Raw genomic sequence first — 27,024 nt, forward strand, 5'->3', positions numbered from 1 at the left:
TTCTACTTGTAAACCCTGAACTCTGACCATTTGACTGGCTGACAAACCTAATTGGAGGCTCCAAGCCTCAGGTTGGATTTTGGTTTCTCTTTCGAAACTACCCAGGCAAAGCCTTTATTTTTGAGACCATTATGTCATATGTTCATTTCCTTGTTATCTACTTGGTCTCGAGCCAATTGCTGTTCTAATGTAGCAGCTGTGGGTGAGCTGAAACCTGAAACAGAACCACTGGGCAAAAGACAAAATAAAGCTCTCTCTAAACCAACACGGATGTGTGGGTGAGTTGGGGCAGTACTGGTTCCACTTTCCACTATGGCTAATAGCTCCATTAAAACTGAAGTTGTTCTCAGTTCCACCATTGCTTCCCTGGAAATGCCTCTCAGAAGACAATGCTCAGAAGGCATTGAAGGCCTGTTTATAACCCTGGGCCGGAGGTCCTGAGAATGTGAAGGGCCTTGTTTCCTGGTTATGGTAACATCTATGAATTATAATATTTCTCAGCTGCTATAAGCACACTATGGCACAGTAGTTAGATTGCAGTACTGCAGGCTACTCCTGCTGACCGCTGGCTGCCAGCAGTTCAAGTCTCACTGGCTCAAGGTTGACTCAGCCTTCCACCCTTCCAAAGTTCGTAAAATGAGGACCCAGATTGTTGGGAGCAATATGCTGACTCTGTAAACCATTCAGAGCGGGCTGTAAAGCACTGTGAAGTGGTATATTAAGTCTCAGTGCTATTGCTATATCCATAAGCTCACTGGAGCTAGACAGCCAAAAAAATTAAATATATAATAACAAATATCTAGAAGTTCAGTCAGAAGGCAGTGCAGAGCCAAGCTTAGCCAATCTTTAAAAACAATACAGGGTAAAACTGTTAGAAGTTAGATGGAGTAGTGTCAAGAAATAACAGAACTGTCTTTATAAAAATTTGAAAAAAAAGGCAGTAGCAAGCCAATAAAGCCTAAATGGATGGATACCTAAAGCTGTTAAGGGTCAAGATAACATTGAAGGGGACTTTATACTTGGAAAACCCAACTTCTCTTCAATGGGAGCAAATAATTGTGAAATATTATAAAGTTACAAACAGATGAGATTTACAGTATGCATCTAGAGTAACTGAAAGAATTGTTGAAAAAATAGAAACATGATGTAGTTGCTTAATGAGACATATTGCTGCTATTATAGCCACTTGGAAATGACTTGGAGTCCAAAGGTTATGCATACAATATCAAATATCAGATTCTACTTCCTTTTAGGCAACTGAGTCTTGAATAATAGAAGAGAAAGCATTTGGGGACTTGATATCGATTTCTGGTAATTAATGTTTCTTATTTATAATAGTTGGCAATATAGTAAAATCGCTATAGTATGGCTACCAAGGTTTCACAGGAAACATACATAATTTTACTTTGTAAATTATGTTTCCTGTTCTGAGAAGTATCTGCTGAATGTTATATATATTCTGACATGTAAATGAAGGAAGCTGCTGGAGGCTGTTAATGTTTGATCTCTTCTAGACAACAGAAGAAACTACTCTTGGAAAAATAAAGACAGAAACCTCTGTTTGAAATACATATCTGAACATGAACAATTAAATTATGTTTGAAGAACAGACAAAAGAAATTGCAGAAGGATTATTTACTACTATTTACTCAAGGAAGCAATATCCTCTCCAGTCTAGAAAAATGATTGTAATTGAAGGTAATGACTATTTTTTGGAAGAAAATTTGCAATGAGTGTGGGTGGGTGGCTGGCTTCGTATTTCCAAAATTTTGAAGTCAGGACCAGGAGCTGCATCTAACTTGGAGGAAAAAAATAAGTTTGTTACCATTGTATTTTTTGTTAGTTTCTATTTGTTGTAGTGCAAGGGCGTCAAACTCAAGTCCCACAAGCCAGATCTGGCCCACACAGCCGGCCTGGAAATAGCAAAAGTGCTATTTCCTGCAGTGCCTCTGCTAGCAAAAATGGAGCCCGGGAGGGGGGCCCTCCCATTTTTGGCCATGACGGCTTCCTGCAGCCCTCTGCCAGTGAAAATGGAGCTCAGGGGGGTTGTGTGTGGTCCCCTCAGGCTTTGTTTTTGTTGGCAGAGGGCTTCATGAGGCTGTCCAGGGTAAAAATGGGGTGCGGGAGCCACATGCAGTCCACCCGTGCTCTGGCAGGAAAAAAAACTAAAAACAAAACAAAAGGAGAAATGTTACCTCTTTTGCATTTGAGCATGCAAGAAATGAACAGGAAAGGAGAAAGGGAAAGGGGAAAGACAAAGAAAAAGAAGGAAAGATGGGAAGAGACCAAGGAAGGAAAAATAAGGAAAAAAGGGAAGGAAGAAGAAAGGAGAATGAAGAAGAAAGAAAAGGAAGGAAGGAAGGAAGATTATAATGAGTATGAGTGACGGTCTCAGGGAAGCACTTGGCCTTCGCACTTGGCCACACCCATGACAGTCCCAGTCCTGTGTCATGCCCACCATGGTCACACACCCCGGCTCCCCTCCATGCCCCCCCCCAGCCTTCCAATGTCAAACACAACCCTGATGCAGCCCTCAATGTAATTGAATTTGACACCCCTGATGTAGTTCAAAGATGCTAGTGGAAACCACTAAGGGATTTTAACCCTTTGCCCTCTAATTGATCAGTTACATTTAAACAAAAGTTTAAAATTCAATAAAATTTTGAAACTGAATAGTTTTGTTTAAAAATCTACTGCCTATTAATTAAAACATTAGTTGATCTAATGTGTACTAAATTTTCAGGACATTGCTAATTCTCCTGCAAGAGCTACTATTTTCAGCAAGACTATGTTTGCCTCATTAGCTAGCATGACCATGGGTTGTGCTGCACAGGAAAGTGGGATTTATATCCAAGTACATATTTAAAACATTACATTGAGATGGTTGAGGATGGGACTTTAAGGAGGCAGTTTTTAAGATACAGGCAGGCCCTATAACAAAGTCAGTCCTCGAGTTTTCAAAATCCTGAATTGTCAGACTCCTGATTCAGTAGCAGGAAACATGCAATATACATGAATACCCTTCTTTATAATGGATGCAAATAGGAATACATGTAGGAAATAGAGCAATGGTGGCATTTTTGATAGCCATTTGGTCAATGATCTAATATCATGGCCACTGACATAAGACATAAAAGTGAGCAGAAGCAGTCCCCAGCTCAGAGGTGGTATTCAGCAGGTTCTGACCAGTTCTGGAGAACCGGTAGCGGACATTTTGAGTAGTTTGAGAACTGGCAAATGCCACCTCTGACTGGCCCCGCCCCCCATCTATTCTCTGCCTCCCATCCCGATCAGCTGGGTCTTCTTTGGTTGCCCTGCACAGGAGAACGGAGCTGGAAAGCAGGTTAGTGGGGTGGGAAGGGAATGGGGATTTTGCAGTATCCTTCCCCTGCCACGCCCACCAAGCCACGCCCACAGAACTGGTAGTAAAAAAATTTGAATCCGACCACTGCCCCAGCTCTAATAGTAACATAAGAATTGGCCTCCAAATTAAAACTAAAACTTTATTCTATGCAATCACTTGTGAAATCATTGTGTGAGGGATGCCAAATTCTGTTTCAGGCACATCAGTTGTGAAGCAAAATAATTTAGTCTGAGCATGCTGTTGCTATTTTGAGGTTTACAACCATTACATACCAAGTTACCCCCGTACAATATATCTCTTACTGCGATAACATCCATTAACTTTCCTCCACTTCTTTTATCTTTACAATTATGCAAGCTAGGCTGGCTGAGTGAGCTTCATAAGTAACTTTCTGTCAGCCTTCAAGATTTTCTCCCTTTGCTTTGCATCTTTCGGCTGTCATAAGTAACGGGGGGGAGGAGGGGGAGAATGATTATGGGAAGTGAGCTGGAGGTGTTACAAACCAGAACTGTATAAACTGGGGGGAGTACATTCTTGCTTAGGTTTCTATTCTATGCTTAGAATAGAAAAAAGCTTGGCCCTAAGTATGTTGGACCTTTCTCAGTTGAACGAATTGTAAACCCTGTGGCAGTCCAACTGAAATTACCAAAAACTCTTCGACGGATCCACCCTGTTTTCCACGTTCGTTTATTAAAACCTGAACATACTTCCAACTTGAGACCAACTCAGGTTGATCCTCCTGTACCATTGCTAATTGAAGGTGAACAACATTTTGAAGTTAAAGAAATTTTGGATTCTCAAAAACGAAGGGGTCGACTTCAGTATTTGGTTGCTTGGAAACATTTTCCTTCTTCCCAGGCTGAGTGGGTGAATGAGAAGAATGTTAGAGCTCCTACACTTATCAAGGCATTTCGTACTAAATATCCTGATAAACCCTAAGAAAATAAGTATGCTGCTGTTACCTGTATATTGTCTATTACCTATTATTTTTTCTTTTTTAGGACTAACGTCTCTTTTTAGGAGGGCCGAATGTCAGCCTTCAAGATTTTCTCCCTTTGCTTTGCATCTTTCGGCTGTCATAAGTAATGGGGGGAGGAGGGGGAGAATGATTATGGGAAGTGAGCTGGAGGTGTTACAAACCAGAACTGTATAAACTGGGGGAAATACATTCTTGCTTAGGTTTCTATTCTATGCTTAGGTTTCTATTCTATGCTATGCGCAGCTGCAACTCTTTATCAAACTATGTCAAGGTCAATGGACAGAAGCTTCATCACCACCTGGAGATGCCCACATGATGGTATACACAACTTTTAATTGGAGGAACCAATTGAACTATTGGGGGTGGGAACGTTGCCATTACTTTGTATATGTGATTTACGCACCTATTTTCTCAGATTCAGAATTCTTTTGTTGCTACCACTTGATTTCCAGTAAAAGATATATTTTCTCTAATTAAAAGAGTCTAAGTATTTCTTTCTTGGATTTTGAATGGAGCATCATCTGACATTTTCGCCTTTATAATTCCTTGTCCTCTGAGATAGAAAACTTTGTTTTCTCTTCACAGACCTAGAACTGACAAGATACAGGACCTGGACAAGTGTGCCAGCTGGTAAGAACTGTACTTGAGATCTATGGGTGGGAGAAGGAATGTCACAGGAACATGTGGAGCATTGGAAGTTGAGTGGGTACCATGGGAGTCAGGGAAGGACCCACAGACAGGCACTATATAGCGTGGGCAAGTAGAAAAACAGTCCCTAAATCTAATAGTAACAATGTCAGCCCTGAAGCCATTTCCCCCTGGCACCTTCAGGGCTGTCATAGCGGAGATGAGTGGAGCTGTGGGAACAGAAGGGGGGAGATAGAGATAGCTGGGGGATTGTTGCCAAAATAAAATTCTTTCCTCTGAGAACCAAGGACTTCCCACCAGGTGCAAGGACATGGGATCTGAGACCAACTGACCCTTGGATTGTAACCTGATTGGACCACATGATGGACTGCATGGGCAGGAGAAAGAAAACTTTACTTTTAACTAGGGGGAAACCCAAGGGAGGCTTAGAGTTGGTTAACTGGAACCCTGACAAACAAAGAAATTGGTCTCCAAATTGAAACTGAAACCAGATAGATCAGTTTATTCTATGCAATCACTTGTGAAATCATTGTGTGAGTGACTTCAAATTCTGTCTCAGACACATCAATTCTGAAACAAAATAATTTAATCTGAGCCTGCTGTGTACCATTTTGAAGTTTACAACCAGGGACGGGATTCAAATAATTTAACAACTGGTTCTCTGCCCTAATGACCAGCTAGGTAGGTGTAGCTGGGTGGTCATGTGACTGGCTGGGCATGGCCAACTCGACGTCACTCACATCGAGGGGCGCTTCTGCTCGCCTGGCCTCTCGTGAATATGGGGATGCTGCAATGTCATAAGTGTGAAAAATGGTCATAAGTCACTTTTTTCAGTGCCATTGTAACTTTGAATGGTCACTAAATGAACTGTTGTAAGTCAAGGATTACCTGTACAAAAATACAAAAAAACTTCTTTGCTTGCAAAAAGCTGCCCTAAATACCAATCATTAGATTAAAAATACCTGCAAGCCGGAGTTACAAATCAAGCAGGGTGCCAGAGTACCTTGAGGAATTAAAATAGTTAAAATGCAATGTTAACTATCAGCAGCCAACTCTTGCTCATAAAGTGAAACCCTTTAGCAGAGAGGTCATTTAAACTCTCCAGAAAGAGCACACACAGGAGAAGCAATCCTTAGATTCATTTGCACCACTTAAAGATACCAGCTGGTCTCACTCACCTCACAAGATATCCTAAGGAAATCATCCAGATTTAAGAAAAGATCACATGCCTCACCCAGAAAGGCAGTAAAAAAATCAGTGCCAAGCTTGCATCCTGCCTCTTGGAAGTACAACCCAAAAGAATAGTACCAGGAACCACTAAAGCAGTAAAGGAAGACACACCCCCAATAGAAAAAAGAAACCATGAGGCAGGAAAAAATCCAAACACAATACAAATAAGTAAATCACAACAGTAGCTGTTGCTTGTTAAACCAATTACTAGAACAAATAGACAGGAACTAGCCAGATTTCTCAACCCAGTTTCTTTTCAGGAACAGAGATTCACCTTTTTCCTTCCAAACAAAGCTGAATAGGGAAAATTATCCCATCAATAAACATAGGATTAAATATCACCAAGCACAGAATTAAACTTCACCAAAAACCAGTTTTAGACCAAAACTCAGAAAGGGTACATAAACTCACGTTTGAATGTCAGTCTTTCTAGCTAGCCAAGAAGCCTTGCTAAATGTCACTCATCTTGGTTCCTTGTCATTAAAAGCTTCTTTCTGGCAGCTCTGCTGCGTTATTCAATTATTTCTTCAAAGTGCTGATAGTTGCATCCCAGCTGGAAGAACTCCAACAGGAAAAGTATTTCCTCCCAACAGCAATATAAAAAGCTTAAAACAACCTTCCCCTTTAAGAAAGTCAAGTACCAGCAAAGAAAAAAAAACTCCAGAGAAGCTCAGGCCTCAGGAAGTCTAGGCATACTGTCAAGATTGTAATAAGGGTTAACGGAGAAATGGAGAGGCATTTCTGTAAGCAGGGCAATAAAGATTAGGCTAGAAACAACACCAGAATGTTTCCTGTCTTCATTACAGGATTATCCCTATAAAGTGGAAAAAAAACAAGAGATTTCTTCTAACAACCAGTTCTCCAAACTCCTTAGAAAGTTAATAACAGGTTCTAGCGAATAGGTGAGAACCAGTAGAATCCCACCCTTGTTTAAAACCATTACATACTGTCAGAAGAATAATTTCGGGTTCCAACTCGAATATACAAGAGTAAGTAAAAATGAGATCCAGACAGCTATGAGGAAAATAGAAATATGTATTCCTAAAAGCAAAACAGTTTGCTTGCCTGGGGTGGGAAAGTGTCTACATGGTGAGGTGTGTGTGTGTGTGTGTGTGTATTCTTGTGAATATATAGTTCTATTGGGAGACTTAATTTAATTAACTCTATTTTTGTTTGTAAACCTTATCTTTTAATATGTGGATTAGGTCTCGGTGACTTATTTCAAGTTTGAGGAAGTTTGCTAATTTGATTAATTTGGAGATACTGATTCTCAAGCTGTTGTGGATTCGGTTAATATATTTAAGGCAAAAATGGAAACAGTATAAAGAATAAAATATATTTGGATATAAAATGTCTCACAATACCAAGATGTCCCCTGTGCAATGTATCTGTTACTGCCTCCTCTTCTTTTATCTTCACAATTGTGCAAGCTAAGTGAGCTTCATAGGTACCTTTCTCCCTCTGCCTTTCTCTAGAAGATTCCCCTTTTCAGTTCCTTGTTCTCTGAGATAGAAAACTTTGTTTTCTCTTCATAGACCCAGAACTGATAAGACACAGGGCCCAGGCAAGTGGGCCGGCAGGTGAGAACTGTGCTTGAGAGCTATGAGTGGGCAGGTAATGTCACAAGCAAGTGCTAATGGAGCATTGGAGGATGTGGGTGCCATAAGGGGGATAGGGAAGGTGCCAAAGGCAGGCAATATAGAGCATGGGCATGTGGAAAAGCAGGAGTAACTTGCAACTTCCTGCCGGCTGCCCCATTGACGTTGCTTATGAGATGCCAGTAGAGAATGTCAAAAATCGTCATCACATGACTGCAAGGATGCTGCATTAACCACAACTTTACAGGCTGGTTGTGCTTCCCCCCTCTGCTTCGCCCTTTCCTAACTCTGAATAGTTACGGAACAAGTGATTCTAACTTTATTAAGGTTACAAATTTTATGTATTTTTTAAACAAGCAAATTTAAATTCTCTTTCGCTAAATTTATCATGTAGATAAATGTTAAATGGGACATATCAAAAGGATTAGAATTGAAATGGAAGAGAAGACCAATTAGAATATTTTTATAAGAGACTGAAACTGTAAATCTGCATTGGCTTTCTGTTAACCGACAGTTGATTCTACAAGCAGTTTTGATCCAATTGATATTGCCATATTACTGAGATCCATAAGAGATCAGTACAAAGCAGAGTTGGATGGCCATGTGCAGGCAGTTATTGCAGAGGAAAGCGTAACAAAGGTAACTACCTTCCTAAGCATTCTGGACCAAATCCATTAGTTTTAATGTACCATTATCTAATAGAAATTATCTATGTAGATGTACATTTTTCCAGAATACTTTTCTGCTGCCTCATAGATGCAAAACATTTTACATTGGCTACTTTGGACTGTCCTAGTTTGATGTGTTTTATGTTGTTTTTTAAAAATAGTAATTTTGTTGAATGTTACAAATTAACAAAGTACAAACTTTAAAAAAAACAATAAAAAGAAAAACCAAGTTCAGAAAGGAGGCAAAATAAAGAAAGAAAAACAATATAGTAAAAAAGTAAAAATATAAAGAAATAGTTTCCCCTTTTATATTCCATATTCCAAGTATAAACAATTTTAGTAACTCATTACCTTCTCTTAACTACAACAAATGATCTGTTCTTCCTATATGTCATCTCTTATCTATAAAAAAATATTTAAAGCCTTATTATTAGCAGAATTAACAACATACCAACAGTATATAACCTTAATCACATAAAATAAGTTTATATCCCTTCCTTTTACTTTAACAATCTTAATATTTAATCCCTTCAAATAATGTCCTAGAACTTGATTGATTTTCATTTTTTTTCCTCTATCCCTTCTCACAAAATCCTTCAAAACTTAAAAAAAAGTCTCTTTTGTAAATTTCATATAGGGATATACATACCCAAGTCACTCTTTTGGTTTGTTATTTGTATATCCCCCTTAATTATTAAGAGATCACAATTTCACTTGCACGTTTGGTCTAGTAGTTAAGGTGCAGGAGACTGTGAATTCCACTCCTGTGTTATAGGCATGGAAGACAGCTGGGTGACCTTGAGCCAGTCATTCTCTCTCAGCCCAACTCAATTCACAGGGTGGTTGTTGTAGGGAAAATAGGAGATAAAAAGAGTCTTATGTATCAACCACCTTGAGTTATTTATAAAAGTAAAAACAGAATCTTAACAAAATAACAGAGTTGGAACTTGGAGGGGACTTTGGAAGTCTTTTATTCCAACCCCCTGCTCACACCATTTCAGAGAAATAGTTGTTCAATTTCTTTAAAAATTCCAGTGTTGGAGCATTCACAACTTCAGGAGGCAAGTTGTTGCACTGATTAGTTGTTCTAACTGTCAGGAAATTTCTCCTTAGTTCTAGATTATGTCTCTCCTTGATTGGTTTACATCATTTCTTGTCCTGCTCTCAGGTGCTTTGGAGAGTAGCTTGACTACCTCTGTGTGGCAATCCCTGAGATGTTGGAACACTGATATCATGTCACTCTAGTCCTTCTTTTCATCAGACTAGTCATACCCAGTTCCAGCAACCGTCTTTTATATCTTTTAGCCTTCGGTCCCCTAATCATCTTTGTTGCTCTTCTCTGCACTCTTTGTAGTATCTCAACATCTTTTTTATATCATGGAAACCAAAACTGGATGCAGTACTCCAAGTGCTACCTTACCAAAGCATTATAAAGTGGTATTTTCTTCACCATTGATTTTCATTTTGTTAGAAAGCGCCCAATGTTCAAGTATGCCAAGATCCTTCTATTCCTGCCAGCTTGGTGTCATCTGCAAATTTGATGAGTTCTCCATCTATCCCCTCATCCAAATCATTGATGAAGGTGTTGAAGAATACTGGGACTAAAACTGAGCCTTGAGGTACCCCATTGCATATTTCCCTCCATATAAATGCAATTCCATAGAGGACTACACATTGAATGTAGTTGGTCAGCCAATTACAAATCCATCTGGTGGTAATGCTGTTTAACCCACATTTTTCTATCTTATCAAGTAGTCCACTAATTTTGTTACTTTATCAAAGAATGCAATAAGATTTGTCTGGTATGATCTGTTTTTGACAAACCCATGTTGGCCTTTGGTTATGACTTTGTTTGTCTCTAGCTGTTCACAGATTCATTTCTTGATCATCTTTTCCAGAATCTTACCAGGTATTGAGGTCAGTCTGTAGTTTCCTGAATCTGTTTTTTTTTTTTGAAGATGGGAACTACATCCGTTCTTTTCCAGTCCTCTAATAGTTCCTGGTGCTCCAGGATCTTTGACAGATATAGTTCAGTGGTTCTGAGATCACGTCTGGCACCGACAGGGCCACCCCGCTTGAGGGAGGGGGGGGGGGGGGGGGGGGGGGGGGGGGGGGGGGGGGGGGGGGGGGGGGGGGGGGGGGGGAACCGGCGCTGAGAGAGCAGGACAGGCTGGCTCCCCCTCCCTCTTTCTTGTTCCTTGATCCCGGCCCGGGGGGGGGGGGGGGGGGGGGGAAAATTTTTTTTTTTTTTTTTTTTTTTTTTTGGGGGCGGGGGGGGGGGGTGTTGGGGGGGGGGGGGGCTTGGGGGGGGGGGGGTTGGGGTTTTTTTTTTGTTTTTTGTGGTGTTTGTTTTTTGGGGTTTGTTTTGGGGGGGGGGGGTCTCTTTCCCCATTCCTTGAGAACCTTAGAATGTAATCCATCTGGTCCTGGTGATTTGAACTCATCTAGGGTGGACAGGTGCTCACTTACCATTTTCTTGCCTACTTTAATTTGTATTCCTAATCTTTTTTATGGTACTGTTTTTGATTGGTTGGACTTTTTTCCTTTTATGTAAAGACAGATGCAAAAAATGAGTTAAACAGTTCTGTTTTTTCTCAGTTGCTTGCCACTTTTTCCCATTAATGAACCAATCATTTCCTTAACTTTTTTCTTGTTTTGTACAAGAAGCTGAAAGAAGCTTCTTGTTGTTGTTGTTGTTGTTGTTATTTTTACTTTTGTTGCAAGCCTTAGTTCATTTTGAGCCTTAGCTTTGCCCACTTCATCATTGTAGGCTCTGGCTATTTGCAGATATTTTGCCTTACTTATATTCCCCTTTCCACTTTTTATACTTATCCTTTTCATCTTTCAATTTATCCGAGAGTTCTTTATGTAGCCATGCTGATTTCTTTTGAGAACTGTTATTTTTATCCCTTTGGAATTGTGCTAGACTGGTCTTTTATAATGTCACTTTTCAAAGTTTCCCAAGCTTCTTGGGTTGTTTTCCCCTTGAGGATTCTCATCCATAGAATCTTTCCCAAGCTCTAAGTTTATTAAAATTGGCTCTTTTAAAGTCCAAGGCTCTAGTTTGGCTTTGTTCTATTGCATGTACTTGCATAATGTTGAATTCCAATATTGCACCCTGTAGCTTCAACACTTTCTATCATTTCACCTCTGTTAGTGAGAATTAAGTCCAATATGGCTGATCTCCTAGTTCCTTTCTCTACTTTTTGGGAGACAAAGTTGTTGGCTACGTTTGTCAGGAACCTGTTTGATCTTCCACTTGGTGCAGTTTGTCTCCCAGTTGATGTCAGAGTAGTTAAAGTCCCCCATTACTATTGTGATGTGCTTCCTACATGCCTAGTCAGTTAACTGATTAGCAAAAAGTTCATCTATTTCTTCTATTTGGTTGGGTGGCCTGTAGTATACACCTATGGCAATGTCATTTCCCCCTTTTATATTGACCCAAATGCATTCAAGTCAGTTTTCATAATTGTTGTGTAGAGATGTAGTTATTTCTTATATGTAGTGCAAGTCCACCTCCTCCACCTATTTGGTCTGTTTCTTTCAAATAATTTAAATCCCTCTACCTGTATATTCTATTTGTGGGTTTTATCTCACCAAGTTTCCATAATGGCAACAATATCATATCTGCCCTCATTTATAATTTATAATTTACCCTGTTTATTTCTCATACTCTCTGCATTGGTGTATAGACATGAGTCCTTTTTGACCGATTCTATGTTTACTTTCTACATAACCTCACTATTAAAAGGTGAGATATAAAGAAAAAAAAACCCAAATATCCAGTGTAGCAACTTTTTCCATATCTTTCTTATAGCATGTCATTTTTAAATCCCCTTGCAAACCAGTCTCAGCCTTGCCTGATAAAATTTGTTCCTCTTCCATAATATCTTTTAAACAAAGCCTTTCTATAATGGCAGAGATTTTAAAATTAACCCCTGGTCCCTTGTTCACAAATATTCTTCAATTTGGCCAATGTTAAAATATTTTTCTCCATTCTGTATTAGTAAATCAAATGTAACTGTTTTTTCTCCTTTATTTGGTTCCTTCTAGTTCCCTCTAGTGACCAATTTTCAAAGCACCATCCTATCGTTTCTTAAAGAGTTCAAAATTCTTTCTTTCCCATGGAAATGAGTCTTATAATCAATTTCAAAGATTGAAAGAGCCTTAATCATTGCTCTAAAACTTATCACTGTGAACGTCCTAATAGCTAAAAAGCAGTTAAGCAATTTCCAAAAGTGATGAAGAAATGAGATTCAGTGAGCCATATGTCCATTTTCACATGTGTCAAACTCGCTCGTCATGTTGCCATGTGACATTTCACGATGTTTTTCTCCTTCATGGAACTGGGGTGGGCATGGCCTGCGTGCGACACATCTGGCCTGGGGGCCACCAGTTTGACACTCCTGAATAGACTATATTGCAACTAGATTGAACCTTTTCTTTTTCCAGAGAGATTTCATTAGCCAGAATTCACCATCTGACCACCAATCTCCATTGCAATTCTATTCCAGCTCCTCTAGGATTGTGAATCTTTACAGGAAGTTTTACTTTATGCTGGTTTCATATCTATTCTGTTACATTTTCAAGAGCAGTACAGTGATTAGAGCTATGTGGGGTCTATTTAGACCAACAGATTAATATAACAAACAATAATTATAGGATTCAAGGCACTGCAGTTGCCACTTATATCCCTTTTCTTTCATCTTATTTTATTTCTTTCAATTCTTCTTTCACTATTTTTCATTCCCTTGTTATTTTAGGCACTAATAAAAATAATGCTGTGTATCCTCTGATTTCTTTGTCCATAATCCTTGTAGCTTCATTTTTATTATCTAATGATTAGCTTTAGTCAGGAATAGTATCAAAACCAAGGCAAGAAAGTCAAATGATTCAGTATAGAATTGAAGAGAGGTAGATGATTGTATCAAGATCTCATGTCAAGCTTTGACATCACTATTTAATATAATGATTTAATATAATGATGATTTATTATTTAATATAATGATGAGGAGCTTCATTACTTCATCCTTCATGAAGATTTTTAAGAAGAGATTGGACTGCCATTTGTCAGAAATGGTGTAGGGTCTCCTGCTTGGGTGGGGGGTTGGATTAGATGACCTACAAGGTCCCTTCCAACTCTGTTAATCTGTAATATTTGCTTGTTTCTTCAGCAGCTCTTGATCTTCATCTATTTTACCAAGAAGTGACTGGTTGGTTCATGAAACTTAGACTATTCTAAGCTTTAATTGAAATATTTTAAGTGTTATGATCGTCTATTTTGTTGCATAAGTTGAACAAAACAGATCTTTGATTCTATTAATAAATGTTTGATACAAATTTTAAGGTGAACCAAGCTGTTCCCCACCATAAATTCATGTTATCTTACAATAGTTGCATTTTATTTAAAAAATATTCACTCTATGTTTACAGATAAAGAAATTTGGAGAAGTAACAGAATCTCTCAGCAGGAATTGGATCAGTCAAACTCCTGGGCTAGAGTCTGAAAGAGCTTTTCTAGCTGCTGCTGTGAAGTTGTTTGAGAAACTTATAAAGAAAACTCATAGAGATAAGGGCCAGATAAACATACTCACAGAAACAATCAATGGAAATCCTGAAATGAGAGGCTATGTTGAAAGACAGGGTGGTTGGGTAAGTTAAATTAATGTTTAACTGTGACTTAGCACTTAGGTGATTGCATTCAAGGCCAACTTTCAAAAGCTCAGAAAACAGAAAAAAAATAACCAGCAGAATAACATGAATTACTATGTCATTAATTCCAGTGAATAAAATTATCAGTCAACAATCTGGAAACACTACATGAAACAAATTCAATGTCCTATTTTAAAGATTTATTCCTCAGTTTTAACTGAAATATTTCTAACTGTAAAACAATCTGCACTAATACAAAATGATCCACTCCTTTCTACATGCACATAAGTACAGAGTCCCTTATGTCCTTAATCATGGATGTCACTAATCTACAATTCCCAAACAACAAGCAGAAGGAGTTGATTGCTCAAGACAGGCAGGCAAGTTGCTTTCATATTTAATAGATGGGACCATATCCTTATCTTGTGCATAAGTATTGAGTTAAAGTATGGAGGCAAATGCAGTGGCATCTACTGATGTCATCTTCAGGTCTTAAATCAAAATCCCAATGTGTTTCACAACAATGGATTCAGGATCTTTACTATATACTTTTGAGAAAGATCATTTATTGCTCCTTCCACCCTTATTTGATTAGCAATATTTTTCTTTCTTTTTTTTTTTTTTTTTAGGGTAATCTTGGAAGAAGTCTAAACAGCCCATAGTTTCTTGCTTCCAATGTAAAAGACTCATCTGCTATTTTGGAGGAAATAGAGCTGGAGAGTTGCTTCAAATCTGAAATGGAACTGCAAATGAATTGAAAAGGCAATTCTGTGAAGAAACAAAATAAATTTAATTAATTTAAAAAGAAACTCATAATAGCTTGGCTATCCTTGTAATTAAATTGTCAGTCAAGGAATTGGATAGATAATTCCTGCAGCCACAATTCCACACAATACATTGCACCAATTTACAGTCCCTTGCTTTAGTAGATCATCAATTCCTTGGTCCTAGTTATTAATATATTCCTGTTTCATACAAAGGAAATGTCTATATTTGGGAAGACTGGAGCCTTACTTGCATCTTAATTTCCTGAGTTGTTAGTTGGTGTCACTTTTCTATATATAAACATTTGCAGGATAAAATATCTCAGAAAAAAATTGTAAAGCATATTAGAAAGCTTTAACTAACCATATTGGTATGTGAAGAAGATAGTTACAAATACCTAAGAATAAGAAAGATAGAAGAAATATGGGTTATTAAAGTTCAAGACTGTAATATATGCCTTATCTGGAAATTTACCTCATCTGAACCAAATAACAATGGTTTCCCCTCACTGTACTACCCTGATATAACCTATATTGCTCAGGTGTAGTATCTACATATAGTTATATGGTATAATTGAATTGGAAATTTAAATTACTTAGCAGTAACTGGTATTAAGCATTCTGCTGTCAGCATTCCAAAGATTATCCATTCCAGCCAGTAACTCCAAGACAAACATAATCTCAAAGTACTTTTATTAGAATAGAACTTGGCACATCTGTGGAATTCTGAAAGTAAGTTTTCCCCCCACTTCCCACAATGACCCAACCTACAACCTTCCCCCTTTCCCCCCCATTATACATCACATGAACCAATCCCCCTTCAGTTCCAATTCTCCCTGCGCCATTCACAATGACCTTGAATTACTAAAGCGTTTATTTTGTCTACTGAAAGCTACTCAAATAATATCAGCCCCCTCCATATCTCCGCAGTTATGTGGCAGCTTTTAATAATGATTCCAAAGCTGACATCTACCTTATTGAGAGTTATACAATGTTTTCTAAATCTCATGTGCATGTTTTAATTCAGAGCAAAGCCTTAGAAAGAAAAAGCTGGCTATCCCCGTTGCCTTGTGGCTGAGAATCACATCCCATTGAAAGGATTAATTAGGCTCTTTGAAGCCTTTTATAGACAACATTATTTTGGCAAATTAGTTCCAAAGTCTAAGAAAGGTAGAAAAGCTCTATTGTCATTAGGTTTCTTCTGGACCATGAGGAACACAGCTGCTGCTTCTTTGCAGGCAGGAAAAAGGCTTTTCTCACTGGTATAGCAGAGCTGCTCTCCTTGAAAATAAACAGGTGCAGGAGCCTATTTCATTTGCAGTTTAATTGTACTAAAAGTTTTGGCACTCTCTTGTGAAATCAGAAAGCTGGGGTGTGAAAGAGGACTTTGGAGAAAGCAGTCTGTTGCCTGGAGAAGGGTGAACATTATTAACTATTCAAAAATAAATCAGTACAAAACTAGGGAAATGTATAAAGAAATGTGAAAAGTGAAGAGGGAAAAAGAAAAAAACAGTGGGAGAGAAAAAGGGAACATATAAAAATTAAAAAAGAAAAGTATAGAAAGAAATGACTCTCCATCACAAGTACAAATGTTTTCAGCAACTTAATACCTTCTTTAATATTTCAGTCAAAAATCTCTTCATCGCAAATCTCATCCTCTAAATAATAAACCCTCTGAATGATGAATATTATTTGTTAATAGATAAAAGATGAGATCTTATGCAGCAGCAGTTGATTAAGACATCAGAAATAACATACACATTTTAACTTAAAATAATTTCATACTTTTTTCATTCACTTTGTACAGTATGTTGTCATTTTCTCTAAAGATACAAAGGAAAAAAACTTTTCATAATTTATTTGATATCTATAAATAGCTTTTACATGACTCTTCGGAAACAACATATTAATTTTAACCCTTTGAAATGATATCCCACAAATTAATTTATCACTTTCTCTAAAAATGCAACACCTTATTCCCATATCTTACCTATTAGCAAATCTTTAAAGCTTCATCATTCAGTCCTAAATCAAGAATAATCAATTAAAAGCTTCTGGAGAAAACAAAAAAGAATCATACAGATTTTAACCTTGGTTGAATTAACCCAACTTTGTACACATTCATTTTACTTTTAAAAACCTTGATGGTTATTCCTTGTAAGTAATATCCCAAAAACTGATTTATAGGATTTTCTTCATAAGTATAACACATTTCTTTTATAAATCCAAAGTAAGAAAATTGTCCAACTCACTTTTCTGAGTTAAAATTAAATATTTCTGATTGCCTATAGCACGGGTGTCAAACTCAAGGCACATGGGCCAAATCTGGCTCATGAGGTGTTTAGATCTGGCCTGCAGAGCCACCCTGGAAACAGCGAAGGACTGGCCTGAAGTGCTTCTGCCAGCGAAAACAGAGCTTGGGAGGGCTGCTGGTAGAGCGCTCGGGCCACCACAGGCACCCCCAACACGAGTGTGATGTTGAGATGGCCACACCCACCCTGGCCATGCCCACTCGGCCCCCCCAAGGTCAAACAACCCTGATGCGGCCCTCAATGAAATCGAGTGTGACACCCCTGGCCTATAGTAACCACTGTCTCCTGTTATCATGTTTTTCTTTCGTTCACAACATTTTCCCAGGAAACAATTTCTTAAACTCAAAATCTTTATATATTTTAATAAAATTTTAAACAAACCACAGCAGGTATCTTTTTGTGTTTCAAAATTTTCTTTTCAGTCAATCTGACCCCTTTAGTCAATTTAAAAGCTTTCCAAAATCAACATTGTAATTATTCTTTTTTTTTATTTCCAAATTAATTTTTTAATTTCCAAAATATAGCTATTGTTATAGAGAACATCTGTTGGAAGCACTATGAGCAATCCCAAAACTTCTCCTTAATCTAGAGAGGAGTTTGGGGAGCCAATCCATTCACTGGTTGCAGTTTCCACTATGGCTACTGGCTCCACTAAAAGTGAAGTTGTCTTCAGTCTTCCATTGCTTCCCCGGAAATGCCTCTCAGAAGGCAATGCTCAGAAGGCATTGAAGACCTGTTTATATCCCTGGGCCTGGGGTCCTAAGAGTGTGAAGGCTTCTGTTTCCTGGTTATGTTAACATCTAAGGATTATAATATTTCTCAACTGTGATAAGCACAATATATTCACTCATTCAGGCAGGCAATACATTTAAATAAAAAATATGTCTAGAAGTTCAAGTAGATAACAGTGCTGAGCCAAGCTTAGCTGATCTCTAAAGGCAATGCAGGAGAACTCCCCGTTAGAAGTTGGATGGGTTAGTATCAAGAAACAGGAACAACAAGGATTGTCCTTAGGATACTTTTTTTTTTTTGGGGGGAGGCATTAGCAGATAAGTTTCACATTGTTGTCAATAAAGCCTACATATCGGTAGATGGATTCATAAAGTTGTTAGGGGTCAAGATTAAGTTGAAGGGGACTTATGGAAGATTTATAGTATGCATCTAGAGTAACTGAAAGAATTGTTGACAAAAATTGAATATCTGTTTAATGAAAGATATTACTGCTGTGGCAATGACATGAAAATGCCTTGGAGTCCAAAGGCCATGCATATGATATCACATATCAAATTCTACTTCCTTTTACTCAACTGAATATCTTGAATGGTAGAAGAGAAAGCATCGGTGGACTTGATAGTCTGAATGCTTCTGGTAATTAATATTTTGTAGTTATCACAGATGAAAATATCTTAAAACAGTGGTGGTGGGACTACAGATGTATCACAGAAAATATAAATCATTTTACTTTGTAAATTGTTTCCTGTTCTGACTTCTAAATGAAGAAAGTTGCTGGAGACTTTTTATGTTCAATCTCTTCTAGACAACAGAAGAAACAATTATTAGAAAAATAAGTTTGAAATACATACCTGAAGATGAACAACTCAGTGACATTTGAAGAACAAACAGAACAAATTGTGGAAGCCTTGTTTACTAAATTTTGCTCAAAGAAGTTACAAGTAACTGGTCGATGCCTGCAGCTCCAGTCTGAAACTCCAGCCCATGAACAAGGTAAAAGGGTTTATTTCTAAAGTGAGTTGTGACCAGGGAGGGGGTGGCTTTGTATTTCCAAAATTTTGAAATCAGGACCAACTGCTGGATCTTACTTCAAGTAAAAAAAATATGGTTGCTATCCATACTGATTCTTGTTAGAGACCAAAACTAGTTTCTTTAGGTCCTAGTGCATCAGTTACATTTAAATAAATATTTAAAATTCCAAACTAAGATTTTAAAAAATTCTTGCATTTAAGAAGCAAGAACTTGCTTCTTAATTCTGAACTATGTTCATAACATCAAAAACTCCATCCTTAAGGCATAATAATACTCCAAAACAAAGTTTTAAAATTGAATAGTTCTGTTTTAAATTTACAGTTGATTAATTAAAACATTATTTGGTTTTGGTAAAAGAATTCTCTGAGTCCCTTTTCCAAATCAGGATATCACAAATGAGATGCAAGGCAGGCTGCTGGTAGAAAGGAAGTGATCTGTTTATTCTCAGAAGAGGAGTACCTCTTTGGGTTACGCTAGAGGATGGGTTGCTTGGAACAGTCCTTGAGTTTTCAAAATCCTAAACTGCTAAACTCTTGATTCAGTAGAAGATAAGATATATATGATAATGATATATGATATATAGTATAATTATTAATATAGAGTCCAGAGTTCAACTTGATGTGGCTCAAGATTGACTTTTTCTGTTTTGTTTACCTGTTTTGTATTTTATTCCAATTTATAAAACATAATAAATGTATACATGAAGAAGATTGACTCAGCCTTCCATCCTTCCAAGCTCAATAAAAGTCTGTTGCTGACATTGATGGCCAGAGTACTATATAAAGCACTATGGAGTGATATATAAGTCTAAATGCTATTGATGTTGCTAATTACTCTTCCATGTAATAGCTGCAAATAGAAACACATGTAGGTAAAAGGGCAATGGTGGTATTTTCTATAGCCATTTAGTCCATGGTCTTTGCAGATATCATGGTAGGTAAGACATGAAAGTGAGCAGAAGCAGTCCCCGAATCAAATAGTAATAAAAGAATTTCCCCCAAAATTGCAATTGAAACCAAATAGGTCAGTTTATTCTATGCAATCACCTATGAAATCATTGTGTGAGGGATACCAAATTATGTTTCAGACAATCAGCTTCAATTGTGAAGCAGATAAATTAGTCTGGGCATCCTGTGGGACACTGATGTTTACGATAATTACATACCAAGATGTTACCTGTGTAATGTATCTATAACTTTGTTAATATCTATTAACTTTCTTCCATTGCTTTTATCTTCAATTATGTAAGCTAGATTAGTGGAGTGAGCTTTCTACTCCTTCCTTTCTGTAGATGATTTCCCTTTTCATTCTGTTCTCTGAGACAGAAAACTTTTGTTTTCTCTTCATAGCCTAAAATCAGGGGTGGCCTGCTAGGGGCTCGCAGGGCCATGGGCTAGCTAAGCTTAGCCTAGCTAAGACTCTGCGGAGCTCGGTGAGTCCCCAAATCCCACCCTTGGCTGGCCCCACCCCGCCCTGGTTGCCAGAGCCAGAGTGCAGAAGCGAAGCGGCCCTGTACTTGCCTACGTGCCACATTTGCAGTCAAGGCAGCCTTCGCCTCCCGCCGCACAAGGGGCGAGCAGAGAGATGAGAGAGAGAAAAGGGAAGTATCCCCTTTTCTCTCTCTCTTTCTCTCTTTCGTGCACGCACGCACACACACAAGCAGGATACCCTCCTAGGCTGGGATCACTGAGGTGGCAACGGCAACTCCTCCTCCCGCTCCCACTGCGCGCTCCCGTGAGTAGCCGGCCGCACTGCGCACGAAAGCCAGAGCTCTTTCCTCATTGCATTTGGCAGTGGCGGCGGCAGCTGCTCCTCCTTCCGGAGCCGACAGGAAGGGGACCGTGGCTGGCGTTGAGGTGCCCGCGAAGGACACGGAATCGTAAAAAGCAGCCTGTCACAAATGCACTGCTCAGCCACGGTCCCCGTCGTGTTATCTCAGGCGAGAGAGAAATGACCAAACTTGATTGCAGGAAATACGACTTCAGCAATAGAGTGGTCAATGTCTGGAATACTCTACCCGACTCTGTAGTTTCTTCCCCAAACCCCAAAAACTTTAACCTTAGACTGTCTACTATTGACCTCACCCCTTTCCTAAGAGGTCTGTAGGGGGCGTGCATAAGCGCACCAACGTGCCTACCGTCCCTGTCCTATTGTTTCTCTTATTCTTTTATTTTTCTTATATGTAACCATTTCTTATATGAAGAGAATGAGAGAGAGGAACGAGAGAAACAAATAAGAGAGAGAGAGAGAGAAGAGGGAGAGGGACACAGAAATGAGAGAGAGCTGGAGGGAGAGAATAAGAGAGAGGGAAAAGACAGGGAAACAAATGAGAGAGAGAAGGAAGAAAGAAAGAAAGAAAAAAAAAAGAAAGAAAGAAAGAAAGAAAGAAAGAAAGAAAGAAAGAAAGAAAGAAAGAAAGAAAGAAAGAAAGAAAGAAAGAAAAAAAGAAAGAAAAAAAGAAAGAAAGAAAAGAAAAAGAGGGAAAGGAAAAAGAAAAAAGGAGAGAAAAAGAGAAATGAGAGAGAAAAGGGGTGAAAAAGAAAGAAATGGGAAAATGATGGAGAGAATGAAAAAGGAAAAAGAGAAACAAATGAGAGAGAGAGAGAGAGAAGGGGGAGAGGGACACAGAAATAAGAGAGAGCTGGAGGGAGAAAATGAGAGAGAGGGGAAAGAGGGAAACAAATGAGAGAGAGAAAAGAAAGAAAGAGAAGGAGAGGAAAAAACAGAAAGAGAAATGAGAGAGAGAAAGGGGGAGGAAAAAAAAGAAAGAGAAATGGGAAAATGATGGGAGAGAATGAGAGAGAGGAAAAAGAAACAAATGAGAGAGAGAAGGGGAAGAGGAGAGAAATGATAGAGCTGGAGGGAGAGAAAGAGAGAGGGAAATCAAGGAGGGGGGAAGAGAAAGGAAGAAAGAAAAAGGAGAGAAAAACAGAAATGAGAGGGAGGGAGGGGGACAGGGAGAGAAAGAGAAAGAGAGCCATTTCCCACAGAAAACACCAGGAGCAACAAAACCCTCGGTAGACATGGCTGGGGAGGTCATGTGACTGGGTGGAAGTAGTGTTGAGTTGGCCATGCCCACCCAACCATGCTCACCCAGGCAGTTATTAGGGCAGAGAGCCCCTTGCTAAAAAAATTGAAGCCCACTCCTGCCTAAAATTCATAGAAGAGGGGACCCAGACAAGGAAGTTAGCAGGTGAGAACTTTGCTTGAGAGCTATAGGTGGGTGAGCGAGTGTCAAGGATAGGCACTATGAAGCATTGGAAGGTGTGTAGGTGCCATAGGGGACTGGGAAGTTGCCAAAGGCTGGCACTATAGAGCATAGGCAGAGTGGAAACCAGCAGTAGTAACTTGCGGCTTCCTGCCAGCTCCCCTATTGACTTCACTTTTGGGAAGCCAGTAAGGAATGTCAGAATTTATGATCACAAGGATTGGACTACAAGGATGTTGCGTTAACCGCAACTTCACAGACTGGTTGCAAGTCCCCCCTCATCCCCATTCAGCACTTTCATCACTCCAAATAGCTGTTGAACAAGTGGTTGTAACCTGAGAATTACCTGTATTTTTTAAATAAGCAAATTTAAATTCTCTTTAGCTAAATTTAAAATGTAGGTAAATGTTATATGGGATGTGTCAAAAGGGTTAGAATTGAAATGGAATAGGAATTGAATTAGAATATTTTTGTATAGGGAGAGAACCTGTAAATTTGTACTGACCTTCTGTTAACCAACAGGTTCTTCAAGCACTTTTAATCCAGTTGATATTGCTGATTCACTGAAATCCTTAGGAGATAAGTACAACGCAGAAATTGAAAGCCACGTACAGGCAGTTATTGCAGAGGAAAGCGTAAGAAAGGTAATTACCTTCCTAAGTATTCTGGCCAAAATTCATCAGGTTTAGTTTACCATTAATTTATAGAAATTATCTATGTAGATGTAAATTATGCAGAATACTTGTTTGTAGCCTCTTAGATGCAAAGTATTTTATATTGGCTGCTTTGATCTGTCCTAGTTTAATATGTTTTCTGCTCTATTTTAAAAATAGCATTTTTGTTGAATGTTACAATTCAAAAGGTATGAACGAATACAAATTTTTAAAAAAGGAATAAAAAAACCCGTGTAGAAAAGAAGGCAAAATAGAAAGAAAAATAGAAAAGAAAGAAAAATGATATAGTAAAAAAAGTTAAATAAACAAATAAATAACTTCCCCCTCCATAACAGGTATTAACAATTTTAGTAACCTATTAACTTATCTTAAAATACAGTAGATGAACTTTACTTCCCATAAGTTGCCTCTTATCTATTAATGTTTAACGCCTTTTTAAAATCAACAACATACCTATATAACCGCAATCACACCCTTTTACTTTAACAATCTTAATCTTTAATCTCTTCAAATGATGTCCTAGAACTTGATTTCTTTTCATTTTTTTCTTTGTCCTTTCTCACAAAATCCTTCAAAATGTTAACAAAAGTCTCTTTTGTAAATCCCATATAGGAAAGTTATTCAGGCTTTTTTGGTTCGTTTTTTTATATCCCCCTTAATTATTAAGACATTACAGTTTCATTTACATGTTTGGTCTAGTGGTTAAAGTGCAGGAGCCTGTGAGTTCCACTCCTGTGTTATAGGCATGGAAGATAGCTGGGTGACTTTGAACCAGTCATTCTCTCTTTGCCCAATTCATCTCACAGGGTTGTTGTAGGGCAGGGGTTTGCAACCTTAAACATTCAAAGATCCATTTGGACCAGTTCCCCACAAAACCTGGGTGGGCATGGCCAACTCAGTGTCATTCCCACCCAGTCACATGACCCCCACCACCACGCCTACCCAGATTTTGTGGCTCCTGGTGTTTGTGGCTCCCGGTGTTCTGTGGGAAATTGGTCTCTCTCTCTCTCCTCTCTCCCTCCCTCCCACCCTCCCTCTCATTTCTGGTTTTTGTGTTTTACCTTTTGAGGCCAGGCGAGGAGTGACGGGGAGGGGAGGGCAAGGGGCGGGGGCCAGCCAGTGGTAAGATCACCCAACCAGGAGCCACAGCAGAGAGCCCAAAGAGCCGCAGATTGCTGACACCCACTGTAGGGAAAATAGGAGGAGAAAGGAGTATTAGGTATCAACCACCTTAAAGTTAATTTAGTCCACTAACCCTTAACCCTTAGTCCACTTGTTACTTTCCAAAATCAATGTTCTAGGGATCCTTTTTTCCTTTTGTTAAAAAAAAGTCCTTCAACTTATTTCATCAAGGATTGAAAGAGCCTTAGTCATTGCTCTAAAACTTATCACTGTGAAGGGTCCTAATAGCTAAAAAGCAGTTAAGCAATTTCCAAAAGTGATTAAGAAATGAGATTCAGTGAGCCTTATGTCCATATCCACGGGTATCAAACTTGCCACATCATACTGCCATCACGTGACCTTTCACAATGTTTTTCCCTTTCGCGGAACTAGGATGCACATGACCCATCCGGCCAGTGGGCCGGCAGTTTGACAGCCCTCAATAGACTATATTGGAGCTGGATTGAATCCATGATTCGCAGCCAAGTTAATCACAAAAACCTCAGCTCCTGCAATCTACTAACAAGAGCCAGCTGTCCAGAATAAATGTGAGAGATCTCATTATCTTTTCTTTTTCCAGAGAGATTTCATTAGCCAGAATTCATCATCTGACCAATTTCAATAGCAATGCAACCCTCTAAGGTTGTAAATCTTTACTGGAAGTTTTACTTTATGCTGGTTTCTCATCTATTCTGTGTTACATTTTCAAGAGCAGGATGGTGATTAGAGCTATGTAGGACCTATTTAGACCAATAGATTAATATAACAAACAATAATTATAGGATTCAAGGCACTGCAGTTGCCACTTATATCCTTGTTCTTTCATCTTATTTCTTTCAATTCTTCTTTCACTGTCTATTTTTCATTCCTTTGTTATTTTAGGCACTAATACAAATTATGCTGTAGTATCTTCTGATTTCTTTGTCCATAATCCTTGTACTTTTCGTTTTTATTATCTAGTTATTAGCTTTAGTCTGGAATAATATAAAAACTGGAGCAAGAAGTCAATGACTCGAGTCCAAAACCAGGAGGGCACTTTTCCATTGACAGTAGTAAACAAAAACACAGTCAAGACTCAACCCAGAGAACCGAAGAGAGAATTTTGTAATCAGAAATCAAGGTTCAGAGGGTACAGTAGAACAAGGGGAGATCAGTCCAGGGAAAGCCTAAAAAAGACAGTAAGGTTTTGGAATTATGTCCCTCCCTCCCAAAACGCTATTATGGATGATCTTATTGTAAGGATTGACTGTTCTTAGGCAAGGTTGATTGCGGAAGCAGAAGTCATCTCCTCTTAAGAGGGTGTCGTTCCAAGGTAAACTTTTTAAAACAATCTGCCATTTGCATCTCTCTCACTTTCAGTGTAATGATGTTGATTGTCTGTGAGACGGTGGCTTTGTGTTAGGCTTTCAGTCTAAAGTTAATGAGTCAAAAAGGACATCATTATTTCATATTTGCTTGTCTCTTCAGCAGCTCTTGATCTTCATCTTTTTCCTAAGAAGGGACGGGTTGGTTCAAGAAACTTAAACTATTCTAAGCTTTAATTGAAATATTTTAAGTGTTATAATTGTCAATTTTGTTGTACAAGTAGAACAAAATAGATATTTGATCCTATTAATAAATGTTTGATTTAAATTTTAAAGTGACTCAGAAGTGTTCCCCACTATAAATGCCTGTTGTCTTACAATAGTTGCATTTTCTTTTTGAAATATTCACTCTATGTTTACAGATAGAGAAATTTGGAGAAGTAGCAGAATCTCTCAGCAGGATTTGGATCAGTCAAAATCCTGGGCTAGAGCCTGAAAAAGTTTTTCTAGCTGCTGCTGTGAAATTGTTTGTGAAATTTATGAAGAAAACTCATGGAGATGAGGGCCAGATAAACATACTCACAGAAACAATCAATGGAAATCCTGAAGTGAGAGGCTATATTGAAAGACAGGGTGGTTGGGTAAGTTAAATTAATGTTTAACTGTGACTTAGCACTTGGGTAATTGCATTCAGTCAACAATCTGGAAACAGTACATGAAACAAATTCAGTGTCCTATTTTAAAGATTTATTCCTCAGTTTTAACTGAAATATTTCTAACTGTAAAACAATCTGCACTAATACAAAATGATCCACTCCTTTCTCACATGCACATAAGTGCAGATTCCCTTATATCCTGAATCATGGATGTCACTAATCTGCAATTCCAAAACAACAAGCAGAAGGAGTTGATTGCTGAAGACAGGCAAGCAAGCTGCTTTCATATTTAATGGATGAGACCATATCCTTATCTTGTGCAATGATATTCCCTCTGAGTATAAGGTATGGGAGCAAATGCAGTGGCATCTACTGATGTCATCTTCAGGTCTTAAATCAAAATCCCAATGTGTTTCACAACAATGGATTCAGGATCTTTACTATATACTTTTGAGAAAGATCATTTATTGCTCCTTCCACCCTTATTTGATTAGCAATATTTTTCTTTCTTTCTTTTTTTTTAGGGTAATCTTGGAAGAAGTCTAAACAGCCCATAGTTTCTTGCTTCCAATGTAAAAGACTCATCTGCTATTTTGGAGGAAATAGAGCTGGAGAGTTGCTTCAAATCTGAAATGGAACTGCAAATGAATTGAAAAGGCAATTCTGTAAAGAAACAAAATAAATTTAATAAATTTAAAAAGAAACTCATAATAGCTTGGTTATCCTTGTAATTAAATTGTCAGTCAAGGAATTGGATAGATAATTCCTGCAGCCACAATTCCACACAATACATTGCACCAATTTACAGTCCCTTGCTTTAGTAGATCATCAATTCCTTGGTCCTAGTTATTAATATATTCCTGTTTCATACAAAGGAAATGTCTATATTTGGGAAGACTGGAGCCTTACTTGCATCTCATTTTCCTGGGTTGTTAGTTGTGTCATTTTTCTATATTTAAACATTTGCAGGATAAAATATGTCAGAAAAAATATTGTAAAGCATATTGGCATGTGAAAAATGATAGTTACAAATGCCTAATAA

At 38.3% G+C, this 27,024-nt stretch overlaps 1 protein-coding gene and 1 long non-coding RNA gene across 8 annotated transcripts; one reads left to right on the forward strand and one right to left on the reverse strand.

The window, feature by feature from the left end:
• Nucleotides 1-391: 391 nt before the first annotated feature.
• On the forward strand, nt 392-26,686 carry BCL2L15 (BCL2 like 15). 5 transcript variants are annotated; one of them, XM_087959565.1, is made up of 8 exons: nt 392-1,311; nt 1,515-1,698; nt 4,563-4,661; nt 4,929-4,973; nt 7,757-7,801; nt 8,334-8,458; nt 13,921-14,139; nt 14,769-14,948. In XM_087959565.1, the coding sequence occupies exons 2-8, from the start codon at nt 1,596-1,598 to the stop codon at nt 14,799-14,801; spliced, it is 669 nt and encodes a 222-aa protein (XP_087815691.1). In that variant the 5' UTR covers nt 392-1,311; nt 1,515-1,595; the 3' UTR covers nt 14,802-14,948. The 5 variants fall into 5 exon arrangements, with proteins under 5 accessions (XP_087815691.1, XP_087815692.1, XP_026530934.2 ...); XM_087959566.1 differs by having other exon boundaries at nt 392-1,698; XM_026675149.2 differs by lacking the exon at nt 4,563-4,661 and having other exon boundaries at nt 393-1,311.
• On the reverse strand, nt 14,318-20,803 carry LOC148131152 (uncharacterized). 3 transcript variants are annotated; one of them, XR_015748496.1, is made up of 5 exons: nt 20,500-20,803; nt 18,799-18,916; nt 16,894-16,957; nt 15,268-15,301; nt 14,318-14,907 (listed from the first exon to the last, which is right to left on the reverse strand). It is a non-coding gene; the product is annotated as an uncharacterized LOC148131152 (long non-coding RNA). The 3 variants fall into 3 exon arrangements; XR_015748494.1 differs by lacking the exon at nt 15,268-15,301 and having other exon boundaries at nt 20,500-20,797; XR_015748495.1 differs by lacking the exons at nt 14,318-14,907; nt 15,268-15,301 and adding an exon at nt 15,314-16,184 and having other exon boundaries at nt 20,500-20,797.
• Nucleotides 26,687-27,024: the final 338 nt, after the last annotated feature.

This window comes from Notechis scutatus, chromosome 3 (genome assembly GCF_049901735.1).
Source record: "Notechis scutatus isolate UNSWTSFEM ecotype Mainland chromosome 3, rNotScu1.2, whole genome shotgun sequence".
Lineage (NCBI taxonomy): Eukaryota > Metazoa > Chordata > Lepidosauria > Squamata > Elapidae > Notechis > Notechis scutatus.